The sequence below is a fragment of the Xiphophorus hellerii genome, chromosome 11 (assembly GCF_003331165.1).
Source record: "Xiphophorus hellerii strain 12219 chromosome 11, Xiphophorus_hellerii-4.1, whole genome shotgun sequence".
In the NCBI taxonomy this organism is placed as follows: Eukaryota; Metazoa; Chordata; class Actinopteri; order Cyprinodontiformes; family Poeciliidae; genus Xiphophorus; species Xiphophorus hellerii.
The window spans coordinates 29,201,149-29,215,946 of record NC_045682.1 but is presented as its reverse complement, the minus strand read 5'-3'; the positions used below and the strand labels follow the sequence as shown (position 1 = coordinate 29,215,946).

General features: G+C 43.7%; 1 protein-coding gene across 2 annotated transcripts in view; it reads left to right on the top strand.

The window, feature by feature from the left end:
• The first annotated feature begins 657 nt into the window (after nt 1–657).
• fgfr4 (fibroblast growth factor receptor 4) overlaps nt 658–14,798 on the top strand; it is a 25,615-nt gene continuing 11,474 nt past the window's right edge. The window contains exons 1-12 of one of the 2 annotated variants that reach the window (XM_032575425.1): nt 658–1,175; nt 5,756–5,949; nt 8,910–9,097; nt 9,191–9,341; nt 10,011–10,061; nt 11,162–11,431; nt 11,525–11,614; nt 11,902–12,068; nt 12,191–12,314; nt 12,826–13,016; nt 13,114–13,252; nt 14,234–14,427. In XM_032575425.1, the coding sequence (XP_032431316.1) occupies nt 5,862–5,949; nt 8,910–9,097; nt 9,191–9,341; nt 10,011–10,061; nt 11,162–11,431; nt 11,525–11,614; nt 11,902–12,068; nt 12,191–12,314; nt 12,826–13,016; nt 13,114–13,252; nt 14,234–14,427 (1,653 nt within the window). In that variant the 5' untranslated portion in view covers nt 658–1,175; nt 5,756–5,861. The remainder of the gene's footprint in view (nt 1,176–5,755; nt 5,950–8,909; nt 9,098–9,190; nt 9,342–10,010; nt 10,062–11,161; nt 11,432–11,524; nt 11,615–11,901; nt 12,069–12,190; nt 12,315–12,825; nt 13,017–13,113; nt 13,253–14,233; nt 14,428–14,798) is intronic. The other variant, XM_032575427.1, reaches the window with a different exon arrangement.

Here is a 14,798-nt window from a genome sequence, read left to right as displayed (position 1 = left end):
GGTGGTGGTAGCATCATGCTGTGGGAAGCTTTTCACAGAAACCTGCAGCTGTAACTGCAGCACACATGGCTATTATATTGACTCAGGTGTTCATTAAGTGCACACCACACTTTTCAGGTTCTTATGTTTATGTATTTATTTTGGCCTGATGAGTAAAATCTTTTAGAAATCCAGAAACGTTTCTGGTTGTGATGTGACAGACGGTAGAAAGGATTCATTTGATTTATCTGGACTAAAACAGGATTTCTGTCAGAATGAGATCCAGGCTCTTCATTACTCTGTTGCTTTAAGGGCTGTGGCATAGTTCAAGTAAAGTTTGGAGGAAGAGGAGGGTTAGAACCGTTTTAGATGGAAAAGAGAAACATTTTAGAAACTAGAAAAAATATAAATTCCTGATTTTCAAAAAACCTTCAAAACAATTTCGACGTGTGAAACTGAAAATTACTGAATTTCCAAAAATCAAAAATCTTATTTTTGAAACGGAATATTTCAGAAAGTTGTAAATATTCAGCTTTTGAAACTCAGAAATGTTTTGGGTTTTTTCAGAGATTAATCTGTAAATGTCTGAGTGTTGGGGGGGGGGGGGGGGGGGGTGTACTCTTCCTCCCCCCTCTCTCCTCCTCTTCCTCTCCTCCCATTGTTGTTGTGATTCCGGCCAGCAGCCAGTCTTGTGTCAGGTCTGCAGCGCGGAGGTCGCAGTCGTCTCTCTCTGATTCTCAGACTGACCGGATCCGCGGTTCGGCTGCAGACTGAGCTCCGGCCCGGTTCCGGGAGCCGCTGATCCAGAGACGGAGCCTCCATGAGCGCTGCGTAAAGGCGCAGAGTCACCAGGAGCGAAACGGACTCGTTTCTCTCCAGCTGTCCTCATATCGGTTTTGCCCGGTTTCGGTCTCCATGGATGGTTGAGCAGCCCGACACGCCGCGGACTTTGCCCCCGGGATCAGAGCTCCTTGCCCGGCCAGCAGCTCCGGAGCAGCCGCTGCTCCCGGTTCCTGGAGCGTTTTTTCTTTTTCCCCTTGTTTTGTCCAAACGCGTTCGGTTGGGTTTGATTTGGATTCACGGACTCGCTTCATGGAAGGAGATTCCCAATGAAGAGTTCACTGTTCCCCGGAGCGGATCGGGACTCGCAGTGATTTACCCCAACCCGCCTCTGCAGGGGCAAACCGGGAGCAGCGGTGGGTACAAACTGATTTCACTGCTTCATTCATTCATTTTATACTGAAAGCTCATTTACCTTGCATATTTATTTCTACTAACTCCTAAAGCTGGGTTTTGGTTTTAGAGGAAATATCAAAAATGATATTTTTTTTGAAAGCTCCAGATATGTAATATTTATTAGCTAGTTTTTATTGTGAGGCTGAGAATGAAACTAGTTTTTCTGCCTTAATTTACGCCAAACTGAGTCAGCAAACACGAAACCTTCACATGTTTGACAGAGAAGCGGAGTTTGAACTTTGTCACCGCAGCTTCAAACCTGAAACAGGAAAAACAAAAAACAGAAAATATGACTTCGTTTTGTTTTCCCGGCGATCTGTGATTCTAGAAACTGATTTAAACTGATCACCGGATGGATCCGACGATCCGCCGGACTGATCGAAGTTATTGATTGGCAGAAGCGCGCAGCTGTCACAGTGGCTCCGAGTCATTTCGTTCCCGGATGTTTCCAAACTTTATCCTTTTCGTAGCTGCCAGCAAACCGCTGCGTGTAAGTAAATAAAGCTCACCGCTGAATTACGGAGATAAACTTTGGATTTCGCTGCAAACTGTTAACGTGTCGCCATTGTTCTGGTTCAGTCGGAGATAATCCCGAATATGACCGAAATAAAATCCTTTTTAAGCGACTTCAATATGTTTTTTATTGGTGTCAAAACCCGCTAAGAAGACGAGCACAAAATCATGTGAACGAAGCAGGAAACTCAGAAAACAAACTGGAGGAATTTTAATCATTTATAAACGAAGTTAAGAAAGTTTGACTGAACAGCAAAATAAATAAGTTCCAACAAGCTTTTAAAATGAATTTAAATTGGTAGTAGTTTTGTGATTAAGAAAAAAAACATGGCTGAAATAGTAAAACGATATTTCCCTGTTCCAACAGCTAGGGGGCGCTGCTCATTCAAAAGTTTAGCTTGCTAGCAAACTTGACTTTAGCGCATTGCTAAATTGGATTAAAACATTTTAAATCTATTAAAAAATGTTGGCATGTAAGCTGTTAAATAAGAAGCTCAGGTTGCTAGCATGTTTGAGTTTAGCTTTAGCAATACTAGCTGTCTTTTTACAAATTTAAAATCTACTCTATAGATGTTGCATATAACTCTTTCTGAAAAATAAAGCTAAGATTTGCCACTTATTGCAAACACTGGACGAAAGTTAACAAACTCAGCTTGCTAGCATGTTTGACTTTAGCATTAGCTCTGGTGCTAATCTAGTTAAAGTTGAATGCAAGCCTTTTAAAATCTATTCCAACATGGTGGAATGTAAACCACTTCTCTTACAACAACTACAATTTATCGTCCCTTAACCACGAATACCTCGGGGATAAGGAGATTAGTTTGCTAGCAAGTTTAACTTTAGCATTAGCGCTGGAGCTAAACAAGTTAAGACTGGAGTAAAACACAAAAACTTTCCCAATCATGAGTCATTTTTTTAGAAAGTTGATATTCATAATACAGTAGATAAATATTATTTTACAAAGTAATAAATCAGAATAACAGTTAACTGGATTAGCATCTTTTGTTTTAATGTTTAAACAGGATTTATTATGATAATAAAGATGCTACTATTAGACTCTCACCATTGTTAAATGATAAAAAAAACCTTGATACAACTTCAGGTAAATCCTGTTTTTAGTGTAAAAACTGGCACCCGGTGGGTACGGAATGGCCAGCAGACTAGCATAGGAAGCGTTAGCTCTGGTATTTAAATGGAGGCTGACTGGTCGGGTTTATTAAGCGTGAATTATGTGGCAGAAACACGCCAGCGACGCTTCCCTCTGGTTTTAGACGTGGATAATAAAAAGAAAGCAGAATACAGTGGAAGTGTTTTTGGCTCCGGCTGCAGTTCAGCCGCCATCCGGAGGAATTAGCAGCAACAGGAGAGAGAGACGGGGGGAAGTTTTCCAGGCCCTAATTGAGAAAGAATACGTTTCATTCAGCAAAGCTTGTTCTCCAAGCGGCATGTGTGCGCGCCGCTTGGGTCTGGCGCCTGAGCTCAGCTGGCGCAGCATGCCGCAGAAAAACAAAAAAACAGAAAAATCCCTGCATTGCTCCGGTCGCTCCCTGACAGCCCGCCGCCGGTCAGCATGTCAGGACGATTTCACATCGCCTCGCTGCACAGCTAACAGGCTAACAAGCTAACAGCCCCACAGCATGACACCTCCTACACCGTGCCCAGCCCGAGACACCAGAAGTTTCTCTAAATATGTAACAGACTCAGAACTCATCTGAAGTGCTTCCTGCTGAACAACCTCAGCACAGGCCGGGCCAAGGCATAAGCAAACATGGCTGCTGCTGCTACAGGTGATCCAGACGGCATATCGTCTCCGATCCTCATTTTTAACAAAAATTGAGCAGAAAAAAAAATTCAGGCAAAAAATATAAATCACTTTTTGCAAAAAATGACTTATTATTTTAGTAAGTTGACAATATTTTAGTATCTACCTGATACCAAGTAAGCATAGGGCCAGCATCGCTGATTCACATACTGATATTTATTTATGACATATCATCAAATTTCTGATCTTTAGGTGTTTTTGTGGTTATTTTTTATTATTTTCTTCAAATATTGGATGGAACTTAGAAACAGTTTATAAAAGTTTACAAAATACTTTAATATCATATTGGCATGATAAACAGAAACACCAGAAAAACAAAAAACTGTTTGTGTCGTCATAAAACTTTGGACACCAAATGACTAAATCAGAGAAATAAAACGTTTGACACTGAAAAAAAAAGAAAATTGAGTATTTTGGTTCAGTTCCTAGTCCGAATATCTTAGTCCACCTGAATTAAGACAAACTAACTTACAACAAACTTTGTATTTAGTCAATAATTCATTAATATTGACAAAAAGGTCTAGTTCCACATGCAGATATTTTCACTAATAACTTGGGGAAAATGTCATGTTAGTTCATAAAATTATCTCCTGGTGGAACCAGAACTGGGTTGCTAGGAAACGGTCCGGGCTTGGCTGGGGTTGCTAGGTAACGGCACAGTGCCTGCTGGTTGTGAAATATGTGAGAGAATCTGTGTAGCACTCAGGCTTGACCAATTTACTTCAACTGAGCTCCTACTTCTGCTGTAAGTTAGTTCACTTCAAATAAGACAAAACTAACAAGTTTGAGCTGCAAACTAAACCAAAAATACTTGGTAAGATTTTGTGTTTTTGCAGTGCACTATTTATATTCTGATATTTATGTAATAAACAACAGTAATTTGCTTATTCATTGACATTAAAATCTGCTCAGGGCCACACAAGTGTCTCTATTTTGACTAATAGATTAAAATAAAACTAATAATTTAGTCAAAAAAAAATTTTAAAATTAACAAAGTTTCAGTCAGATTTGTGACTTTTATGGGAATTGTAAACAAAAGGATTTAAAGACATCGTCACATCTTAAAGGTGAAAACTGAGATGGTCAATCAATAGGACGACTCTATTGTGTTACTTTTATATTTATACTAGTTCTGCATTTTTCAGACTATAAGCCGCCACTTTTTTATAGCGCGGTGCGGCTTTTCTGTGGATTTTTCTTCGACCACCAGGGGGCTCTGTAGCAGGAAGTGAATCATTGGAAGTCAAAATTGGAAATCAAAGAAGAAAGCGCTGCTTTCATTTAGAACAAGCTCATGCTAGCAGCAGGCACGACGGAGAAATGTTTTCAAACTCATTTCCCTCTTGATGGAAACCACAGGAAGACGTCGATATGATGCAGCTTTTCAGTTGAAGGCTGTAAATGCGGCTAATAGTGAGGCGCACTCTATGGTCCGGAAAAGACGGCATTTATGTTCTGAGTAAATAGTCCAGAGTGAGTCAGAAGACGTGGCCACTGCAGGTTTCCAGTGTTTTCCCAGTTTGTACCAGCGGAGCGCCTCCCACTGACAAACAGGCAGAACGTCACTCGGGCAAACACAACTGATTTACTGGAGCTCAGCGATCACAGCACATCTCAAAATGGCCGCCCTCACATCATCCAGCAGTCCACCTGGTTAAGCCCCGCCTCCTCAATCTAAATCAGCCAATCAAAGCTAAACCCCGTCTTCTCAGATAAAATCGGCCAGCATTTTACATATGCAAATGCAGAATTTACAAGTCATTTTTATTCTTTTAATTACTTTGAGCTTCAATCAAACTGCAGCTCTTATCTGAACTATAACAGAGCTGCGTTTGAGGCCGGCCTCGTCTCCAGCAGGGACCCAAGATGGCCGCCGCAAAAGGCCCACCACAAAGTCAAACATTTCATCAGAAAGACAGAAAGTTCAGCTACACTCCAGAACTAAAAAGAAGAAAGAAAAACTTAGTGAGACAGAAACAGCCTGAAGCTGGAGAGGCTGGACAATGTGAGACAGACAGGAGGACAGATAGATGGACAGACAGGAAGACAGACGGACATCTGAACCGGCTCTCTTCAGGGATTTGTTTGTTTTTGACGTCTAGCTTTAAGGCGAACAGGACGGTTTGTGTCTCTCCTCAAAGCGTCTCTTTCAGAGGACAGACAGACAGACTGACTGTCTGTCCTCTGGTTGGTTTATTCCTGCAGGATCCAGATTTAGAGACTTCCTGTGGCTCCCTCAGGTCCCGATGCGTGAGGCCCCTCGCAGGCTTCCTGCTTCTGCCCCGTGAAACTCAGGCGTTGCGTCGGGACGATGGAGCGCGGCCCCCTGCTGTGTGTCCTCCTGCTCTGCCTGGCGGACAGAGTGGCTGTCCGAAGCGTTCCCCAGAGCAGAACCAAAGGTGAGACCAGTCGATGCCCGAGCCGCTGCTCTGCTCTGCTTGATGCTGTTTGGATTTTATTTGGGGGTATCAGAGTAGAAACGCATGTGGAAACTGTCCGATCCGTCATATAAAAATATTAAAGTTTGTGGCTTCATGGAGCCTCTGTCTCCGGTGTCTGTGTCTCTGAAAGTCCTTGACATATCTTCACTTCATCAGAAAAAATGTCTGGGTTGGGTTTGGGTTCTGTCTTAGTTCGACCGACCCATTCGCTCTGTTGTCGGAGGGTTTTTGCTGCCTGATCCGTGTGAGGCCCAGTACGGTGGCCCTGAGGTACAAACCACTTCAGCAAATTGAAAGCACAATTACAAATTACCAAAGCGCTCCAACATTATCGAAACGGAAGAGGTGTGTCCCAGTGGGAGACCCAAGAAGTCTTTGATTGGACTGCAGCTCGTTTTAATTTTGAACCGGAAGTTATTCTGGCTTTAACGAGTTTTTTAAAAACATGAATGTTCTGGGTGATCCAAAGCCTCTTGCCACAACTGCTACAAAAGTTTGGTGTCGGCTCAACCTGCTCTTTTCCACAGTTTGGGCAAAACATGGCGACCTGAGCGTATTCCTGCTTGCTTTGCTTCTCATTAAAACGAAGCACACCAGAGTAACTTTCAAAAGTAAAACGAACTGCAGTCCAATCAGAGACTTCTTGGGTCTCCCACTGGGACACACCTCTTCCGTTTCGTTAATGTTGTAGCGCTTTTGTAATTTGTAATTGTGCTTTCAATTTGCTGAAGTGGTTTGCACCTCAGGGCCACCGTAGCCCAGCGGCCCGGAGGACGGGCTGAGGAGCTTTTTTTGTGTCATTAATGATTTACAGGCAGACGCTGTTGGTTCCTGTTTCTCTGTTTCTGTTCAGCTAAAACCTAATCAGTCTAATTGTTCCCTGCCAAGCAGCAGCTTTCAGAATTAAAGCCGGTGAAGGATGTTTATCTTTAGCGCTGTTAGTTTTTAGGTCTGATTAAAACGCAGGGATGATACATCTGAAGGATGTGTGGGAACAGATGACGGATGGAAAGCGCCGTGGCCGGCTGAGGCTTGTTGCTCAGACGGCGTCAGGACAGAGGAGCCTCCAGAAACGTCTTCACATCGTCTGACAGGAACAGGAACCGTTCTGCGACTTCCCTCCCGTCGGCGCTGCTGCCGCAGCTCTCGCTTTGTATGAATATGAGGCAGGAAAAATGGGTCGCACATCCCACAAAGTCTTTCATTTATTTCTTTAAATTATTGCTTTTTTTGCTGAGCAGGTCTTTCCTCAACAAACACTTGGTTTCAGCAACATTAAAAAGTCTGGAAAAGATCCCACTTTTATTAAAAAATGTAAATCAGTGTTAAACACATTAACAACAGGTCTTAAACGTCGTCATGGCAGCATTAATTCATCTTGTATATATGGTTTGAACTGCCTACAAACATAATCGCTGCGTTTTGTGACTCAAGGCAGTTGCAGCAATTTCAGAAATTTTCTACAGAAAACAAAAACATTTCTGAGTTTGAAAAGTCAAAAATGTTCAACTCGGTTTTTTCTAGCAAATGTTTGACTTTTCAAACTTAAGAAATTTCCAAGATTTTTTTCTAGATACTCTGAGATTAATCTTAACTTGTTACTGGAAATGTACTCCTGTTTTGTAACCTACAATAGCCCTGTTGTTTATTAAAACATAAATAAAAGCCCCTTTCTGAAATAAATGCACCTGAAATAAAGGCTGAATTATTATTTATAAAAATCTTTAGCAGAACTGTTTCCTGTCAGTTTTATTAACTCCTGAACTGTTAAATTAAAGACAGTTCACAGATTCCTTCGGTTTTTAAGGCAAGTCAGGAGCAGCGCTGAAGATTTTGACGTGTTTTGTAGTTTTCCGATGGTTGTGGTGCCGTTTCTGTGGGACATGAAGGTCTCATTGTGCCGGCTGAGTCTCTCCCTGCCAGGCCGGCTGATTGGGCGGCTTGTTTGTGTTGGTTCTCTCGTTGTTTGCCCCCTCGCCTCTGGGTGACAATTCACACCCCACCATAAGTTCAACTCCAGGGCAGCGTCCCTGTCTGGGGAAGTTCATTAACGTGGCTGAAGACTGTGTGGTTGAGATCTTAGCCTCACATTTCTAGATTTTCAGACAGATCTGATCGGATCCTAGACATCTGAGGAACATTCAACAGCTTGGGGTTTATCGTCTGGACGTGTGCAGGGCTGAATTTGGTGGTTAATTCTCCACTTCTACCCCAGACTTTTCAAAGTCTGTAGAAACCCAGATGATTCTGGCTCCACTCTTCTCTTGTAATTTGAACAAATGTCGTGTTTTGAATTGTTACTAAACATGCCTAAAAAACAATTTCTTTGAATGTGTTTTCCTTCATTTGACCAATCCTCCGTGTCTGATTTTCCACTTACAAGGTTGTAAGCGTGTTATTTGTTCCTGAAAGCATTACCTGCATGCACTCTGGGTGATTAGACAGAAAGGCAGCACTTCGCTCCCAGAAGGGAACAGATTGCCCTTTCACTTAGTGCTCGCAGGATGCAATCAGACAGAAAATTGCTCTGGAAAATTGCTCGTCCTGAGTGAGTGAGCAGCGGCAGAGGGCTCCGGCCAGGCAGCAGATACGCTTCAGGACAAGCGGCCCCCTGTAGCTGATAGTGACACCATAGTAGCTGGGTTATCAGGGCACTCTATCACTGCTTCCTGGCAGCATTAAATGTCAGAGTTTTGTTAGCAACATGGAGCGCTTCTCTTCCTGGTAAAGGGAAATCTCCAGGTTGTCTTTGGTCACATTTTCTCTTGATATTGGTGAGGTGATCTGAAGGTGGTCTGTAGCTGCTAATTCAGACTGTTATGAACAGCCTGTCTTCAGAATCCCAACAGACTAATTAGAGCCAAAATGTCCTCTAAATTTACTTCTGCTGTCCATTATCACCTGTTTGTGTTCTCTAGATCTCCGTGCGTCCAGGCCTCTTATCATACCAGGGTATCCAGAAAATACCACAGTGGTGGTTGGTGGCCAGGTGAAACTCTTATGCAAAGTCCACAGGCCGGTATCTACCAAGGTGCAGTGGCTGAAAACAGATTCTAGCAGCTCAGGACAAACCGAAGCAGGACCGCCTGGCATCAAGGCCCTGACAGTGAGAACTCATCTACAGCAGAATCTCTGCCGTTTCATTTATAATGTTGGGCAAGAATAAAGTCCCTTCTCTAAACTATCATCTCCTCTGCAGACCCTGAAAAGTAATGGCTCCAAGGTCAGCACCCTCCATCTGCCCAATATCACTATGGACGATGCAGGCGAATACATCTGCATGGCCGAGAGCGTCCATGGGGGGCAGATAGCTCAGGCCATGCAATCAGCATGGCTGGAAGTCCTGCCTGGTGAGGAACTCTTATAACTAAGAGTGCATTCACTCCAGATCCATCCAGTCTGGTTTTACCAAACTCCAGCTCCAGAAAGTCCAGTTCATTATTGAGGTGTGAATGCTAATCAAACCAAAAACTGCCCCCTTGCGACCTCCTTGGAGAACCCAGATCGAGGTTTGGTCCTCCTAACCTCACTCTGTCTTCGGCTGAAGTGAACTCTTGTTTGGTTTGAATGTATATGTGAACGCCAAGCGGACCAGAAACCGCTCCTAATGCAGGAACTGAACTACAGCGCAGGGCATTCTGGGTAAATCCAACCAAAGCTAATGTGCTAGCCTAGGACTAGCAGCAGAAAAGGCTTGTGGTCTTTAGCCAAAGATGCTAAAATCTGATGCCTCCATCTTGTTTCCATCTGGTGAAGAAGGAAGTTGCTCTCAGTGTCTCCAGAGGTTTCTGTGTCGTTTCCTTCAGTGGTTCTTGGTGCAGCGCCCCCACAGGCCAGGAGGGGAACAGGTTGGTTTGGGTCAGAACCACAGCAGCTGGAGGTGGAGCAGATGATGGAGTTCTGGTTCCAGTAGAACCGGGTCTGTCAGAAGGGGAAACATCCTAAGTCTACGTCTGTGTTCATCTACTGTTGTTTTGATGAAATGTTGACCTTTTAAATCACAGTATCTCTTTTCTTAGGTGCCATCAAATCCAGAACTGTAGAAGTGACTGCTGCTGAAATCCGACCAGGTAACTTTTAATTTAATTTTGATGAACTGATTAAGGCCAAGCTGCAGCAAGAAGGTCTTTGGTTCGAATTCTGGGGTCTTCCTACGTGGAGTTTACATGTTCTGCCCTTGCATGTGTTGGTTCTCAGTCCACAATTTCTGCACGTTGGTTAATAGATGTCTGTAGATTATCCTTGGCATGCGAGTGTATGATTGTTTGTCTTTCACGTCTCTGTTGCCCTGAGAGTGACTGGGGCGATGGTTCATCTTGTAACCGGTTTGAGTCGTTGTGTCCTCGGGAAAAACACTTCATCCTGCTGGTGGTGGTCAGAAGTGACGCCGCTGCATGGTAGCCTCGCTTGCCACCATCAGCGTGTGAATGGGTGAATGTGTGAATGTCTAATAAGACAGAAAGACGATATGAGACATCTACAGATTACATGACTGTAGTGTGAAGCGTTTTGGGGTCCTTTGGACTTGATAAAACGCTATGCAAGTACAAGCCATTTACCGCAGAGTCCTATCCAGAGTGTATTCCGCTTCTGACCCATTAGGTCAGGAAGATAGGCAAATATGAAATCCTGTGAGAAATAAGAGGCTAAAAAATGACTGGCACAAACCCTTGAAAAATTCTGTTTCTTGTGTTGATTGAGCAAAGGTTCTCTCTCTGTTGACTCACTTTAACTTCACTGAACCTTCACCGTCCCTCTCCATCCACTGTCACGTTGCAACATGTTCATTAGCTTCAGCCGGTCCTCTTGCTTGTTTCTCTTCTTGACCTCTTTTCTGAAGTGATAAAGGAAGGGAGGGAGATTGCTGTGTTAGCCGTATCGCTCTCAGCCACCCAGTAAGTTGCTGAAGAGGAGGAGGAGGAGGCGGTAAGGGAGGAGGGGTTGGATTGAGGAGGGTCGGGTCATTAAGGCCTCGGTTTCCATGGTAGTTCCATTGTACTTATGCATATGTGGGGACAGAAAATGCTGAGGAGGTGCAAGGTCATAGCTGAGGGAATGGCTTACAGATTGAGCCAAGAGACTGGCTAATGCTGTGTGGCAGTGGATTAAAACTATCAAAAGAAACAGAGTCCTGGACTGGCACTTCTAACACTTCTCTTGAATTTGACAGAGGTTCCTCAGGACCTTAGTGAGGACACCACTGAAAATCTTCTGCTGGAGCCGGGAAACATTTTGAAGCTGCGCTGCGATACGAACACCCGGCCAGGCATGGCGGTCAACTGGTACAAGGAAGGGGTCAGGCTGCTGCCCACACCCCGCACCCAGATGCGTGGTGCTGTTATGGAGATCACAGGTGTGACGTATGAGGATTCAGGATTGTATGCTTGTGTTCTTCGGGGAACTAAAAATCCTGTGAGGAACTTCACAATCACTGTGGCAGGTAAGATGAAGCAACAGGTGGTTCTTCATGACAGAAAATCAGATTTTTATCCGGTTAGTGAATTCTCATATCGTCTTTCTGTCTTGTTATTAGACATGCTAGGATCAGGCGACGATGATGAGGACAACGGCTTGGAGGATTCATCTGCTGAAACTGAAAAGGATCAAGTTTACTTCTCTAGAGGTGTGTAGTTGTTTTCACAATATTTGGGAAATCTAAAACAGAGTGTGACTCGGGTTACAGATTTTCCAGTCTTTGTTTTTGCCATCCAAGTTGGGAAAACAGAGACTTGAAGCCTGACTGGGCTTGCCCCTCAAAACCTGGGACTCAAAGTAGATTTGTCCCTCAAAGACTTTAGATTTGAGTGGAACTTGGGGAAAAATAACTTGTAAGCATCGGCACCCTAACCCCACATTTCATGTCACGGTGTTTCATCAAAAGCTTTAATTTATTGGTCTTTGTCTCTACAGGGCCCTATTGGACCCACACCCATCGTATGGAGAAGAAGCTGTATGCTGTTCCTGCAGGAAACACTGTGAAGTTTCGCTGCCCTGCTATGGGGAGTCCAATGCCAGCAATTCGCTGGCTCAAAAACGGACGTGAATTCAGAGGAGAGCACCGCATCGGTGGAATTAAGGTGAGGGTTTGTGGAAGTCTTTGGTCTTCTCATCTCCAATGCGTTTATAGTGTAAGAGATAGATTTAATTTCTCTAATTCTTTTCACTCTTTATGATATTTGATTTCTTTTGTTTTGGCTAGCTAAGGCATCAGCACTGGAGCCTGGTGATGGAGAGCGTTGTGCCCTCAGACAGAGGGAACTACACCTGCGTGGTGGTGAACAGATATGGATCCATTACTCACAGCTATGTTCTTGATGTTTTGGGTAGGACATGGACAGTTGCTCTTCAAATTTACCACTAAACACAGACAGGGAACAAAGTGCTTAGTTATCTGGCTGATGGTACCCAAAGCTTTAGTCAGCACTTGTTAAAAGATTTAATTTGAGGGTTGAACAGAAGGTAGCTGGGGTGCCTGGGATTGACAATGACCGCCAGAACAAGGACGGTCAGGCGTCCAGTCCAGTTTTCTACCCGATTTGTGACAAGAAACTGAGGAGGACTGCAAATTATTTGTTCACTTGTTTTGCTGGATGTTGAGCACGGGGTCAGTTTCTATCCCTGCTGACAGGGACAAGAGGTGGAGACTAACGAGAAAACTAACGAGATCGGAAAGTGACCGCAGATCAAAGAGACCGCTGCCAGAGAGGCATGCTAATAGAACCAGTTTTGATCCTAAATTGACATTTCTTATTCTGTTCCCAACACACAAACACCCTCACAGAAGACATTTTGCTTCCTTTACTCAGTCCTTTCTCCTGCTTTGTCTTCATGCAGAGCGCTCCCCCCACAGGCCCATCCTGCAAGCTGGTTTACCTGCCAACACCACAGCGGTGGTGGGCAACGATGTTCAGTTCCACTGCAAGGTTTACAGCGACGCTCAGCCTCACATTCAGTGGCTCAAACACGTCGAAAGGAACGGCAGCCGCTACGGTCCTGATGGGACTCCCTACGTTCAGGTCCTCAAGGTTTGCATCCACCGCTGAACGGACAGAGATCAGTCAAATATGATCAAACATAGACACGAGGTTTTGATGCTTACCTTCTGTAATTTATGTCTGGTAGACTGGCAGTCTGAACATGTCCGAGGTAGAGGTGCTCTACCTGTCTAAAGTTACCATGGAGGATGCAGGAGAATACACCTGCCTGGCTGGAAATTCAATCGGCTTTGCCTACCAGTCGGCCTGGCTCACCGTGCTTTCAGGTAAAAAAGGAACTAAATCAGTTTTCATTTCACTAAACAGCTCTGATTATGCTTATATAAATGGTCATCATTTAATAATAGGGCATTGCACCATTATAAGCGAGAAGATGCATACTATCTTCACATTGTGGGTTGCTGCAGGCCCAGCCTCTTCTTCTCCTGTCTCTTTAAGATAGAATAGTCCTGATTGGTCGGCATTGATTACAGAAACCAAAGAAATAACTGGAGATGCACCAATAACTGTTCTGTTGGCTGGTTCAGTTTTGTTTTCATAAAAATCTGACCTGTCAAAGCTGATGCTGGTCTTTCAACAGAGACATTAAATTGATTTTACATTTCCTTAACAAGCTATACTAAATCTTCTTAAGATGTTTTGCACGCCTCATGTCACCAGAAATGTAATAAAGATTGAAAAACTGTGACAGCAGTCTCTGTTAGTTTGCACATCAAGTCAAAGTTTTCTTAAAAATGTTTCCGAATGAGGCATCTGGCAGGACAGATAGAGGTTCAAAGGAAGGGAAAAACACTTCCTGGATCAACCACAAATATAACTGCTGTAGAAAACACTGCTTTGTTTTTAGTCACATTTTTATTAAATAAAAGCATAACTAACAGAGTCTTATTTATTCAAATGTTACCAACATGCTTCTGGTGCTGAGAACTTGGCTGTAGTGTGGCTGTCCAGAACAAAATGAACAAGAGTCAGGTCAAAGGTCAAGTTCCCAAAGAGACTCTTTCTTTATCTGAATGTTGCCAGAGGAGTCCAAACAACCATCATGCAGATGTTTTATGGTCATAGTGATGTCTTGAGTAAAATCCATAAAACTCTCATCTGTAGAGCAGATTTTTGTCACTTTACACTTTAAGAACCAGAGAACAGGATCCCCCTCAGCAGCATTATCGCCTCCAGCTGTTTGAAATGTGTTTCTCAACCTAATTAATTCCTCCTGATGAAGTCTATCTATATTCTTGTTCCTGCAGAAGAAGAAGCAGCTGAGTCCATGGAGACCATGGAGACCAAGTACACCGACATCATCATCTACGCCTGTGGCTTCGTGGCTCTGATCATGGCCATCATCATTGTGGTGTTGTGCCGGATGCAGGTTCACCCACGAAGGGAGCCTTTCGACGCACTTCCTGTCCAGAAGCTCTCCAAGTTCCCTCTGCGCAGACAGGTACAACGCTTCGTAATCACAGTGAAGGAAGTCCTTCTTTACCAGTTTTACACCCCAACAGACCTGATCTGGACTTTTTATCTATACTGGTTCAATCTGTACCGTTACTTAAATAAATAAAGAACTTAATGCATAATTAGGCTTATTAATCTTATGAACTCTGAAGGTTCATAAGATATCCAGGGTTTCCTCTGGAAAACCTGCTAAGCCCAGTGGTAGGTGGCGCTAGAGCAGTCCACCGTGTTTTTGTGTTAAAAAATGTTTAATGCTACAAACATTTGGAGGTGACTGATCTGGAAATAATGTGTTAGGCCAACGGGCAGCTGCAGGGACGACACAGTCATCTAAACCTAGCTCAATCCGTCTTTACT